The sequence below is a fragment of the Abrus precatorius genome, unplaced genomic scaffold (genome assembly GCF_003935025.1).
Source record: "Abrus precatorius isolate BTA unplaced genomic scaffold, Abrus_2018 Scaffold5, whole genome shotgun sequence".
Classification (NCBI taxonomy): domain Eukaryota; kingdom Viridiplantae; phylum Streptophyta; class Magnoliopsida; order Fabales; family Fabaceae; genus Abrus; species Abrus precatorius.
In genome coordinates, this window is record NW_020874395.1 from 13196681 (window position 1) to 13209791 (window position 13111).

The 13111-nt window shown below is 32.4% G+C and overlaps 2 protein-coding genes across 4 annotated transcripts; one reads left to right on the forward strand and one right to left on the reverse strand.

Annotated features, from left to right (window-relative positions):
- Positions 1-978: 978 nt before the first annotated feature.
- Positions 979-5367, forward strand: LOC113867086 (alcohol dehydrogenase-like 6). 2 transcript variants are annotated; one of them, XM_027502073.1, is made up of 10 exons: positions 979-1063; positions 1154-1290; positions 1815-1852; positions 2176-2498; positions 3556-3638; positions 3735-3810; positions 3903-3964; positions 4216-4311; positions 4398-4559; positions 5241-5367. In XM_027502073.1, the coding sequence occupies exons 1-10, from the start codon at positions 1024-1026 to the stop codon at positions 5355-5357; spliced, it is 1134 nt and encodes a 377-aa protein (XP_027357874.1). In that variant the 5' UTR covers positions 979-1023; the 3' UTR covers positions 5358-5367. The 2 variants fall into 2 exon arrangements, with proteins under 2 accessions (XP_027357874.1, XP_027357875.1); XM_027502074.1 differs by having other exon boundaries at positions 4398-4546; positions 5241-5361.
- Positions 1811-9944, reverse strand: LOC113867085. Of its 2 annotated transcripts, none has more exons than XR_003505131.1 (4): positions 7664-9944; positions 6562-6728; positions 6029-6293; positions 1811-2492 (listed from the first exon to the last, which is right to left on the reverse strand). XR_003505131.1 is itself a non-coding variant. In XM_027502071.1 (4 exons), the coding sequence occupies exons 1-4, from the start codon at positions 9765-9767 to the stop codon at positions 6086-6088; spliced, it is 1434 nt and encodes a 477-aa protein (XP_027357872.1). In that variant the 5' UTR covers positions 9768-9944; the 3' UTR covers positions 6029-6085. The 2 variants fall into 2 exon arrangements, 1 of the variants encoding a protein (XP_027357872.1); XM_027502071.1 differs by lacking the exon at positions 1811-2492 and having other exon boundaries at positions 7664-8537; positions 9583-9944.
- Between the last annotated feature and the right edge of the window lie 3167 nt (positions 9945-13111).

Consider the following 13111-nt stretch of genomic DNA (forward strand, 5'->3'; position numbering starts at 1 on the left):
TGTCCTAATTTTGGGTTAGTATAGTCTATTGATGCCTTTGATAACAACAACAGAAAATAAAAATGTTAACAAATCTTCGAGCAGCTCTTAAGAAAATGAATGTCGAAAGTATTTAATGAAAATAATTTATTATGATTATATATGTATTCACTTTAAATAATTTAAATATTAAAACAAAAATATATTACTCTTTAAGTAGTGCCGTCATTATGATTGTATTATTGTTCATTTTAAGTAATTAAAAATATTAAAATAAAATACATCAACTACACCTTAGGTAGTGCCATCATGGGGTAAACATAGATTTAATATAAAACTTATAAATAAACGATGATTCATGCGTATTATAACACAATCAAATTAAAAGAAATTTGATAAATGTTACTTTGATATTGGAATATATTTTTAAATATGTGCGTATAAAAAATAAAAATGAAAGAAAAAAAAAAAGAAGAAAAGGTCTTGTTTAAGGAATTAATAATAATGATTTTTTTTAAATTAAAAGTTAAGTTGGGAGTGCAGTAAAAATTATGGTGAGAATGTATTAATAATACTTTTTAATAATTTTTCATTTTAAAAATTTTAACCAATAATTTAATAATCAGTATAGTTGGAAATAGAAGGAGCCAACCATTACAAAAGAAAAAACAGAGACCCAAAAAACATCACCAACGTTACTGTTTGTAAAGAGTAATTTAAAATTCTTACATTTGAATAGTAAAAAGATATTTTTTAAAATACTGTAAAATTTAATTAAATAATTTTTATATCAAATAATTTATTTTTAAAAAGAATTTAAAAATCTTTATTATGGTTAACTTTTCATTTTTACAATTTATACATCTCAATTTTTTAAGAATTTTAAACTTGTCAAGGCAAAAAAGAAAATTGCTTCGTAATCCTTGTCAACTACCACCAACACGGTGTCTTAATAGACTCTATCTACCACCATCACCATCGGTCAACAATTCGCTGTGTTTTTTCCCTTTTTATTTCTTCTTCTTTCTTCACTCAGCAAGAACCATGTCATCTTCAACCCCTCCTCAAGTCATAACCTGCAAAGGTAAATTAAGCCACAAACACAGCCACCCTTTTGAAATGTGTGTTCATTGTTTGTTTACAATGATTGAATGCTGTGTTGAATGTGGAACAGCTGCAGTGGCATGGGGTGCTGGAGAAGCATTGGTAATGGAGGAAGTGCAAGTGAGTCCTCCACAACCATCGGAGATTAGGATTAAAGTTGTATCCACCTCTCTCTGTCGCAGTGATCTCTCTGCTTGGAAATCTCATGTAACTTTTCTCTCATTCATATTCCCTTTTCCTCCCTCCTTTTCTTTTGCATCATCATGTTATGCCTATTATTTTGTTTCTTTTGACACGTGGCAGCGTTTTTATCATTTATGTGGGTTTTGTTTCATGTTACTTTTTGTCGATGTTTTGGAACATGAAATTTAATGGAATCATATGTTAATGTTGGGTATTAGGTGTCCAGCAACCATTCTTAGTAGGATGTAATTTATGACACTTATTTTTTGTTGCTGCCAATGTATATATGTTGGCAATGTAGTCAATCAACGGCTGATGTATGGCATGATTTATAGTTTTGATAAAAATAAAATAAAAAATCTTGAGTTGAATATGGCATTCCTCAAAGAGTCAAGAGTATGCTTCCTGTTCGTTATAAAAGCTAATCAAGGCTGGTATATTAGTTTGCTGATGAATATTTCTTTTTTGTCATAATTTTTGTATTTTCTGTTAAAATTTTATAATTATATGGAGTTGAACGTTTCACAGAGGTTTTTTTTTTTCGGCAGGCCATATTTCCTCGCATATTTGGCCATGAAGCATCAGGGTAATCTTCACTTAATGTTGTATTTTTGGATTAAACATCGAGTCTGATCCTCAAGTTGCTTTTCTTTGAATATCTTAAAAACATTTTGCATTTTAAGAGTTACCCATTTGGCTAGCATGGCAAATAGATCAAATTCTGAAAAGCCAATTTCAGTTAGGGTGATAATGATCAATTATGGGGCAGAGAATGCTTCTGATGTTAGACAGAATTGTGCTCGGAATGGGATGTGATACATTTTTGCATCATTGGCAGCACTTCAACTAAATCCTTGCAAAAGGTGTAATTTCCACAATAGATACTGAATATTTAGCATAGTTTTGCAGGATTGTTGAGAGTGTGGGACAAGGAGTGACTGAATTCAAAGAGGGAGATCATGTACTAACAGTATTCATTGGAGAGTGCATGGCATGCAGGCTGTGCACATCAGGAAAAACTAATATTTGTCAGGTTTTGGGATTGGAAAGGAAGGGTTTAATGCATAGTGATCAGAAGACACGCTTCTCAGTAAAAGGGAAGCCTGTTTATCATTATTGTGCGGTTTCAAGTTTCAGTGAATATACAGTAGTCCATTCGGGATGTGCAGTGAAAATCAGCCCACGTGCACCTCTTGAGAAAATATGCCTTCTGAGCTGTGGGGTTGCTGCAGGTAAATATTCCAAGTGTTTATTATTAGTTATAAGGAATGAAAGGGATAGATCAAGGGAATTACAGCAATCAGCTTTAAAATCTTAAAAACCATGTTGCTTATGATTTTAATTATTAAACCGAGGTAGTAGTAGGTTGATAGCCATTAGGCTGCCTGATTTTTTTCCCCCCCTTATTATTCTCCATGGAAGGTTAGAGGAAGCACAGCTTCTATGTGTGCAGCACCTTGTATGTTAAAGGAATAGTAGGACCTCGAAAAATAAACAAAAACGGTGTATATTCGATGATAATAATGTGCAATGAATATATTTAATTGTAAAATCATCACAGGTGATCCTCAGAATTGAAGGTCACCTAGTGAATTAGTCTGATTTTCTCTTAAATTAGTCAAAAAGCTAATGATTTCCTTTTATGTTGTTTTGCCTTTGGTTTAAATTAAGGGCATATTAGTATTCCACCATCTGGCTCATAGATGCTTGCCACATGCATAGGTTTACCCTGCAAAATGTCATCGTCATTTTTTGTTGTGTTGTTTGCTTTAATATCATGTAGCTGGTGGATTACAAAAGTTCTGAATGATCATATTAAATTTTAATGAGTGATTTTGAACCCAATAATTTTTTTTTAAAACTTGGTTTTTACCGAGTTGTTAGATAATTTGTTAATGCTTGACTTCCAGATAAACTTGACATTAGTTCTTGTTATAACTCATTCTATAATGATCCAAAACACAGTACCGGATTTCTGGATTATAACTAAACCAGGCCCAGAAATGATTTGTAAGGGGAAAGCAAATAGTGTAAATGTTTAAAACTATATGTCATGAAGATTTAATGTCATTGAAGCAATTGTTAGTTCCAAGTGGCGTTGGATGAATTGGTAGGCTGTAATGATGGACTTATTTTCCTCCTCTTATACCTCACATGTAATTTACTTTTAGCTTTTGCTACTCAACAATAATATCATGGCTATAGTTTCCAGTAAGAGTCTTTCTAATGCCATTGGTAAATTATTGGCTATTTGTTATTTATCTGACTCTGACTTTGTTACAACATTAGGTTTGGGTGCAGCATGGAATGTTGCTGATGTGTCAAAAGGATCAACTGTGGTGATTTTTGGTCTTGGAACTGTAGGCCTATCTGTAAGTACAAGGCCTTTAACAACTCTATCTATCTTAGCTTCTCAACAGATGAGTGCTAATATTTTCTAAATTTTAATTACCTTTCGTTTCAATTAGGTTGCACAAGGTGCCAAACAAAGAGGTGCATCTCGAATAATTGGTGTGGACAACAATCCACAGAAGTGTGAAAATGGTACCATAATCAATTCCCAAAAATTAGTCTGAATTTATATTTAATAAATCCCTTTGACTTACTTATTGTTGTCTTGTTGGTTGTTACCACAGCCAAAGCTTTTGGGTTTACAGAAGTTGTTGACCCGAATTCCTATAAAGAACCTATTGCTGAGGTGGGGAGTTCATTTTCTGAGATAACCTTTCATAGTTTATCTTATGGTGAAGATGATATATAATTGTAATAGATAATTTCAAAAAAAGCTGCTAGATCAAAGCATTGCTTACGTCTGATTCATACATACAAATGTATTTATTGTTAATCTTATTTTGGTTAGATATGATTTTGCTTCAGCACAAGACTATATGTACATCTACTAGGAAAATTATTTATTGACATGACCATTTATATTTTGAAAAATTTCAGGTTATTAAGCGCATTACTGATGGTGGGGCAGATTTTTCTTTTGAATGTGTAGGTGACACTGATATGATAACCACTGCATTGCAATCATGCTGTGATGTAATACTCTATATCTAAAACTCGTTTAATATTTAAAAGCTTCGGTGTATCTTGAATTTCATTCTATAGTTCCTTGTTTCTTATAGGGATGGGGTTTGACTGTAACACTTGGCGTGCCAAAGGTGAAGCCTGAAATGTCAGCACATTATGCACTGTTGCTAATGGGAAGAACATTGAAAGGATCTCTATTTGGAGGATGGAAACCTAAATCTGATCTTCCTTCATTAGTGGAGAAGTATGTGAACAAGGTAACAACAAAAGTACCCAGAATGTTACCTTTTATCTGAGAATGACTATTTTTTTTTTTTTCTTTAAGGTGAATTATGATCAAAATATCATTGGCCTTTATTTTTTGGATACATAATTTAACCAATTCTTGGTAAGCCGGGTATTTTAGGCTGTAACTTTTTGCATAAATGGTTCTCTAGAACAATTTAATATAGTCATCTTGTTACATAAATAATTACAATTGTTGACCAGTGAAGAACTACTCTAAAGAGAAGATAAAAATTGAACAGTGTTACATGAGCAATTCTTAATGAAAAAAACGACAAATGTGAAGAACCATTAGATTTTATTTTGATGTGTCCCGAAAATGTTTTGTACTGACCCCGGACAAATTCAAAGTTAAATCTATTGGTTCAAGTAAAAATGAATTTTTGCATATATATGTGTTATTACAGCACTACCCTTAGAAAATTCTCTCTCTATCTGATTTTGTGTTTTTCTCTATGGTGTCTTGGTGTTTGTATGTTGATTAGCTGCTGCATCCTTTTTACTTCCATCTGCTCACTATATTGTTTATTTACGATGAAATGAAGGACAATTTCATATTACCATCATTACAAGAAAAAAATTCTTAGCTTATAACGTTAGCATATACGGGATGTGCCGTTTATATATGTACTAATATTATGATTGCTATGCAGGAAATCCAAATAGATGACTACATAACACACAATTTACCATTTGATGACATTAACAAAGCTTTCAATCTCATGAAAGAAGGGAAGTGTCTGCGTTGCGTTATCCACATGCCAAAGTAATTCCCGTGGCCTAACTCTGATACCATATTAATAAAGTTAGGCCTAACTCCCAAAAGCTATTTAGAGGAGGACTATTCAAATCCTTATAAGGAGTATTCTATTTCTATTCTTAGCCAACATGGAACATGTTAGCACTTTCAAATTCAAGTCATGCAATTTTCATGAATAGAAAGATTGACGAAGTGAGTCAACCTATTGACGCATTCAAATTTTGTGACATTAAATAAATTGTAGCATATTAACTAGTGATGTAGGGTGGAATGCAAGATGCATTGTAGCTGGGTAGCACTGGACCATGTTGAACACCAAAAGAATATTTTGATTGTCAAAACCTCATGGAAAAGTTCAAATTTTACAACCGAACACTACAAAACTTCAAATAATAACTATCTTAAGTAATAAAACAAAATATCTCGACGCCCAGGTGAAGCGTCCCAATGATGACACCATCTATGAATGATAATAATATTTCCATTAACAATTTTTGTATATAGCCATCTTACATTGGGACTATAATAATTTAATAAAAAATAATCAGAAAGAGAAAAATCAACTAGTAAAAAGATCCTGGTAACACAGTCTCCAAGCTAAGATTTGCTTCTCTCTTTATGCAATAGATTATTTATGATTAGGCATGGCTAATGCATTTCATCAAAAATAGTTTCTAGTACCTGATTTTGCGTTGCAAGAATGAATGCCTCAAGCCTTGTTTTCATGAATGAATGTAACTAATCACCAGTTAAGGCCCTTGGCCTATGTTCAATAGTGGAAAGGGACACCCCTGTCTGTGAAACTGCTCTGACAAATGCCATATTTGCAGTTAAAGTCGGGGCATGCCAATGGTCACCAGTGCCAAAGACAATCTTGTTTTTCAATGCCAGTTTCCTAGTTGTTGGGAGGCCCATTATGCGTTCTGAAGGGGTATCAGGAACAACACTGTGATGATCCTCCAGCTTGTCAGTGCAATATATTTCAAATATTATTTTAGCATTAACAACAGGATAAAAAGAAAAATGAAAAGATACTTGATGTCCACGTAAATAAAGTTGAAAAAAAGCTAATTAAATGCAATTTCCGAAGTTAAGTAAAACATCCTCCAATTGATTTCACTGATTATTTACCACAGATAAAAAATTAATACTATCAAAACAATCTTCCTTTGCAATTTATTTTTCGCAGATAAACAGATGCTCAATAAACCCACCTGATGCAATTTGTTAACTTGTCAGCTCTGAGTTTCTCATTGGGCCCTCCACACATTGATACCAACTCCTTAAATTCCATAAGAACACTCTCACAAATTATGCCATTCTTTCCATGTAGGATTCTACTAAATTCCATATGAATTGGGTTTTGAATTTCAGACATTATCTAGCACAAAAATTGAGTAAAGCTTTAGTAATTTTAGTTGATACTGATAAAGTCAGAATACTTTATTAAAACTAAATAAAATGCACATATTTAATTCTGCAACATCAGCTATATCACCATATAACTTTTGGTTAAACAATCAAATTCATAGGAAGAACAAGTGATCAGTATAGTAACTGGTAATCTATAAACAATCAAACTCAGAGGAAGAACAAGTGATCAGTATAGTAACTGGTAATCTACTGAATACCATATGTCATTGACGTCTTTCATTAGAGATGAAGATGTTAGGTAAATTTGCGAACAAAAGTTTACCAATTTAATGAACTTTGGGGAAAAAATGAAGGAAAGGATATTAATTTAGGATTTAGTAAAATAAAGAAAGGAATTAACCAAGATGTAGCAGCATTTCAAGGAAGGGATACTTTTCTGGTCTTAGGTTTCCTGTTTCCCCACACCCTTAGAGTGTGAGCGACTAATACTTGCCAAGGATACCAAAGTTGCCCCTCGTCATAAGGGCTTTCGAATGGATTCAACCCCTGACATTGCAACGGGCTCTCAACCATAAAGCACTTAACCACTCAAGCTACCCTCTGTGGAAATAATATTGATCATTAAAAATGTGGCTAATGAAGCTAATTGAAACTCTTTCTTAAATAAACAAAACTTCATTAATACATTGGGAAAAAAAGGAATTCTTGAATTCTCAATGCTTAACAAAGAATCAAAATTTCCCTATCATCATTTCTGAACTTAACCACAGGGTCCTTCAAATGTTGAAACTTGAAAGCTTGATGTTTTAAGTTAAATGATAGTGCATCATATTCATAAAAAAAAAAATAATAGCTGTTCTTCAAATATTTCACCGCCAAATAGGGGTGAGCATGCAAAAGGTCAGAAACGCAAGTGGCAAAAATCTAGATAAGATAACTCACTTGACCAATCACAAAGTCAAAGTTTCCCTTAAATCGCTGCTTCATTTCACATTCTGGAGTGGCCAAAAGTTTCTCTGTTCCACCATTACTAATTCCTGATACAAGAGCTATCAAAGCTGTTGTATCCAAATTTACCAGATCATCCCCAGGCATAGTGGATTCAGAATCTTTATTCTCCAAAGATATTAATTTCATTCCCATAACAATAGAACAAAATGTATCACCCAAGTTTGTTCTGACATTCTCTTCTATAGGCTGTGGTTGATTTTCAGCTTCATCTACAGAAAGCTCAAGTTGAGAAGAGTCCAAAGTTGAACTTTCAACATTGAATCTAGAATTTGGAACAACATCCTTGCCATCATCATTGTTAATTTCAAGGACACATGCATTTTTATATGATCTTGCAATAATATTTATCCAGTCACCTTCTGTTTCTTCCAACAAGTCAGAACTGAAAATTGAAAAATCGAACTCCATTTCATATGCTCCAAAATTATCTCGAACTTTGTTGTAAACATTGTTAGTAAGACCTTTGGCAAAGAAAAGAATAACTGAGGAAGGTCTTAAGGTTATGTTAGATCGGGCAGCAGCAAGTACTTCTTGAATTCGAACTTCTAAACCCTTACTTCTATGGCATCTATTCCACATGATATACTTTGGATTTCTGTCAGATACTATAATCCAGACAGGCTTCCTGTAGAGAGTACACACCACATCCGCATAGATGCATTTGGGAGAAGAACTGTGTCTCTCCTCACTGCTAACTGAAGGGGAGACTCTGGAGAGTGGAATTGACTTGCAAACTCGAGAAACTCCAGTTATGAAAGGCTGCTGGAGAATATGTACAACTGTTTCAAGGTGTCCGATGTTGACACTGTTATGTTTCATCACACAAATACAAATACTCATAAATTGATAAGTAATGCAGAAAACATCAACAGTTTACATCTACCCAAGAGTCAGGTATTAAAGATGAAAATATGATACAAACACAATAAGGTGTACATCTTAGCTCTTTTCCATTCACATTAAAAAAATAAGTACAATTAAACAAAATAAATGTCACTGCATAAGAGTAAAGTCATAATGTAATAGGTACTGATAAATGTTTCATGAGAAATGCTAGCAACACTTTTTTCTATGCAATTGCTGACTATTTCCATTGTACTCTTTATTATTAGGTGAATTGCATGTTAATTCTACAAAAAAGCACGAGTCAAACTTTTTTTTTTCCTAGGGTCCACATAAAATTCACTCAATAAAAAGTACTCCCTCCATCTCATATTATTTGTCTTTAAAGTAATGCTCACTTTTTAAATTTTTTTATTAATTACAGAAATTACTATGATCCCATTGAGATAAGGCTTGGTTGTTCTTGTACATGAATTACAATGATAAAATGCTTTAATTGACTAAAAGATCCTTACAAAAAGAGTTAGAATTCAGTTGGGAATCTATTTAAGTACTTAGGTAAAGTATCAATAAATGTAAGTATTATTAGAAAAAAAATTAACTAAAAGTTTTTTGGTTTTCTAAAGTGACAAATATTTTTAAATAAACTAAAATAGCCGAAGAGTACTACGATATGAGACCGAAGGAGCAGTGTGCTGGTAGCATTTTTCAATGCTTCTTCATACATTACAGGGTGAGACTAGCATTCAAAATAATGCAGCACGACATTCTAAAATTTTGATCACTCTTTGCCATATTTGACAAAAAAAGAGTGGTAACATGAATATCCATCAATCAAAACATAATTTTAAAATGAGTAAATACCTATTTTAGTTTCTCAATTTTAGTCCCTAACTTTGTAAAAACTTTACACATTATAAGGACAAAAAAAAAACTAAATGAGTTATTTTTATAAAATCAATGACTAATATATATATATACACGGTATAAAATTGAACACGAGTGACCTGAGGGGGAAAGAAGAAGAGGCGCGAGAAAGGAAAGCAAGCTCGGCACGTGCCAATTTGAGGAGTGTTCTTCTGCACGAGGCAGTGATGTTGGTGGAAGAGGGTAATTTGTCAATGGCCTCAATAACGCACTTGCATCTCTGCTTCGCCACTTCCACTTTCGTAACTCTCTGTTCCTCCTCCATTATGTTATCACTTTGTTTTGCTCCAAAGGAATCAACTTTATTCTTTAATTGTACACCTATTTCCTCCAATTTCCCATTTTTTGTTTCTTCTTGGAGCTTCCTCGTGATTCGATCATGGACCCCTTTCAAAACCCTAGTACCAATTTCACGTTTCCTCGTGACTCTTATTCTTAGTCTTTTCTCTTTTATCCATGACAAAAATATATGATTATCTGTTAATTAAATCCGTAAAAGTTTTATTTATTGATACGTATGAAATTAAACTACATACATAATAATTTTTTCCTTAAATACATAAGTTTATGTCTTATAAGAATTCAATTTTGTTTGTATTTTTTTAAAACAAATATTTTTTGTTAAAATATATTTAATTCCCTTTCATTCACAGATTAATTCATCTTATGTTGAGTCAATTGTTTTGTTAATAATATTATAATTATAAAAAAAAAATTTAATATCACTTTATGTTTTATTATAGATTCGTAATGTCAACAAACGACCATTTCATTCCCAACGCGTCAAGGTTCGGATTAGGGGTAGGGATAGGGTTTCTTTCAAAACCTTCCACTCAGTCTCGACACCTTCTTCTCGTTCTCAATCTCAGTTCCAATCCACTCCAAATCCCGATGACGCAGTTTCTTTGTTCAATCGCTTGCTCCATGTGCGTCCAACCCCACCCATCTTCGAATTTGGCAAGATTTTGGCTTCCCTTGTGAAGATGAAGCATTACCGGTAATTTCCCGCTTTAGACGTTTGGAATTCAGGTGAATTGCACCAGATGGTGTGAATTTGAACATTTTGATCAATTGTTTCTGCCACTTGCGTCGAATGAATTTCGCTTTTTCTGTACTTGGAAGGATTCTTAAGATGGGTTATCAGTTCAATACCATTTCACAACACTGTTGAAATTTCTTTGTCTTAATGGTGAGGTTAAAAGCATAGCATTTTCACGACATCGTGGTAGCACAAGGATTTCAGCTGGATCATGTTAGTTATGGTACCTTGATAAATGGATTATGTAAAATAGGAGAAACAAGAGATAGCTAGCATGCAGATGCTGGGAGAGACTGAAGGGAAATTGATCAAGCCTGGTAATTTAGCATAATCATCAATAGCCTTTGCAAAGATGAATCCATAACTGAAGCTACTGATTTATTTAATACAATGAATTAGAAAACATCAACCCGAATGTTTATATCTTTAATGTATTGGTTGATGCCTTATCTAAGGAAGGAAAGGTAAAAGAAGCTAGGTGGCCATGATGATGAAAGAAGGCATGAAAACTGATGTTGTTACTTATGGTACTTTAATGGATGGTTATTGCTTAGTTAATAAAATAAGCAGCGCAAAATATGTGTTCAACACTATGGCAAGGCAAGATGTGGAGTGATTCCTAATGTTCATACCTACAGCATCATGATTAATGGATTGTGTAAGATTAAAAGGGAAGATGAAGCCATGAATCTATTTAAGGAAATGCATCATCAAAATATGATTCCTAATACAGTTATTTATACTTCTCTTATAGATGGATTTTGCAAATCAAGAAGGTTATTCAATGTTTGGTAGCTTGTTCATAAGATGCATGAGAAAGGTCAACCTGCTAATATAATGTTGGATGGTTTATTCAAAAACCATCGTCTAGGCAAGGCAATTGCATTATTCAAGAAAATTGAAGACCAAGGAATTCAGCCAAATGACGTACAAAAGAATATCACTGAATGCATGTTTTTTGCTAGTGATATAATGTTAGTTAAAAATATAAAATAAGACATTAATGTTAAACTTGAGTTATGGAGACAACTTTAGAATCTAAAGAATTTCACTTGAATAAAAATAAAACAATATATATGCACTGTAAATTTAGTAAAAACTAATATGAGAATTATACTTTAGAAGTTAAAATTAGAGATAATATTATACTACAAGTTTCTAGATTCGAGTACTTGAAATCACTTATACAAAATAATAAAGAAATTAATAAAAATGTTATTCGTAAAATATAAGTTGAGTGATTAAAGTGAAAAAAGATATTATAAGTTATTTGTGATCATAAAAGATCTATTAAGATGGAAAAAAAATTATTGTACAGCAATACGACCAACTATCTTATATGTTAGTGAATGTTAAGTCTTAAAGGAACAACATGAGATAAAAGTGGAAGTAATAAAAGTGAGAATGTTAAGATAGATAATTAGTTGTATAAAAAAAAACAGGATAAGAAATAATAATATATGAGAGAATATTAAAGAAACACCTACAGTGAAAAGTGAAGAAAAGAACTTTAGAAGTATTAGTGAGAAGAATGAATTGCATGAATTTTAGTCCGCTAAAAAAGGGTAGAGAGAGACTTAAAAGAATTGGAAAATAAAATTCTTGATTAATTAAATTTATAAAATTTTAATTTTTAACTAAGTTTAATGGCATCGTGTAATCTATTATTAAAAGAAAATTCTTGATTAACTAAATTTCTAAAAATTTAATTTTTAACTAATTTCAATGGCATCATGTAATTTATATAACTGACCTTACCTAATGGAATAAGACTTGGTTGTTATTATTGTAATCATTGTTCATTGGTAGTGTTTCAAATAATAAGAAAAACTGAAATTGACATGATTATTTGGAATGTTTTATCTTTTATAGGTGACACTATTCACCCCTAATGATAAAGTAGAATTGGATTTTTATTTTTTACTTTTTTGCTGTATATATCTCGTGATCTTTTTAATGAAAGGGAAGAGTGGAAACAATCATATTTTGTTTGCATCTTCCGAGCTGTCTTAGGTCAGTTAGGTGTTAAAATTACTCACATTTTCCTTGAGGTCGTTGCTTCGCAATTTATTGGAGCGTTTATTTTGGTGGTACTTATTCAGGAATGTGTGTTCTAGACCTAAAAGTTACCTTTATAAAAGAATCAACAGAAGATATACAAGGAATAGGATTATTTAGAAATCTCAGATTGTATTTTCCAATTTCTATCAGTGGAACCTTACAGATTTTGTGTTTGAATTTAGATTAATCCTCTAAATTAATTTAATTTGTCATAATTCCCTTAGCACTAATAGTGAATTCATTTCATTTGTTTATTAAGTGACATCAACGATATGTAGCCACATCTAGGCCTGTTAGCACTACTATCTTAATTCCGCTTACACACATTCCTTTGCTTCTTCAGGGAGTAGCAAACGATTTTTTATTGTGCCACAACAGAGGTTGGCTTCCTACACAAACAGGCTGGACATCTAACGTAAATCCGTTGTTTAGGAGTGAAGTAATGGAAACATCTATCTACCGTGCCCCTAGAGCTAGCAAAAAATGCAATTTCTCTTGCACTTAAAAAC

Bases quoted from the DNA above. Each gene is read 5' to 3' on its own strand.
- LOC113867086 (XM_027502073.1), top strand. From the start codon at position 1,024: ATGTCATCTTCAACCCCTCCTCAAGTCATAACCTGCAAAG. The intron at 2,499-3,555 runs GTAAATATTCCA...TTACAACATTAG, and splicing joins GAGCTGTGGGGTTGCTGCAG to GTTTGGGTGCAGCATGGAAT. The intron at 4,312-4,397 runs GTAATACTCTAT...TGTTTCTTATAG, and splicing joins CATTGCAATCATGCTGTGAT to GGATGGGGTTTGACTGTAAC.
- LOC113867085 (XM_027502071.1), bottom strand. From the start codon at position 9,767: ATGGAGGAGGAACAGAGAGTTACGAAAGTGGAAGTGGCGAAGCAGAGA. The intron at 8,538-9,582 runs GTCACTCGTGTT...GAAACATAACAG, and splicing joins TCTTCTTCTTTCCCCCTCAG to TGTCAACATCGGACACCTTG. The intron at 6,294-6,561 runs GTGGGTTTATTG...GGATCATCACAG, and splicing joins AAGTTAACAAATTGCATCAG to TGTTGTTCCTGATACCCCTT.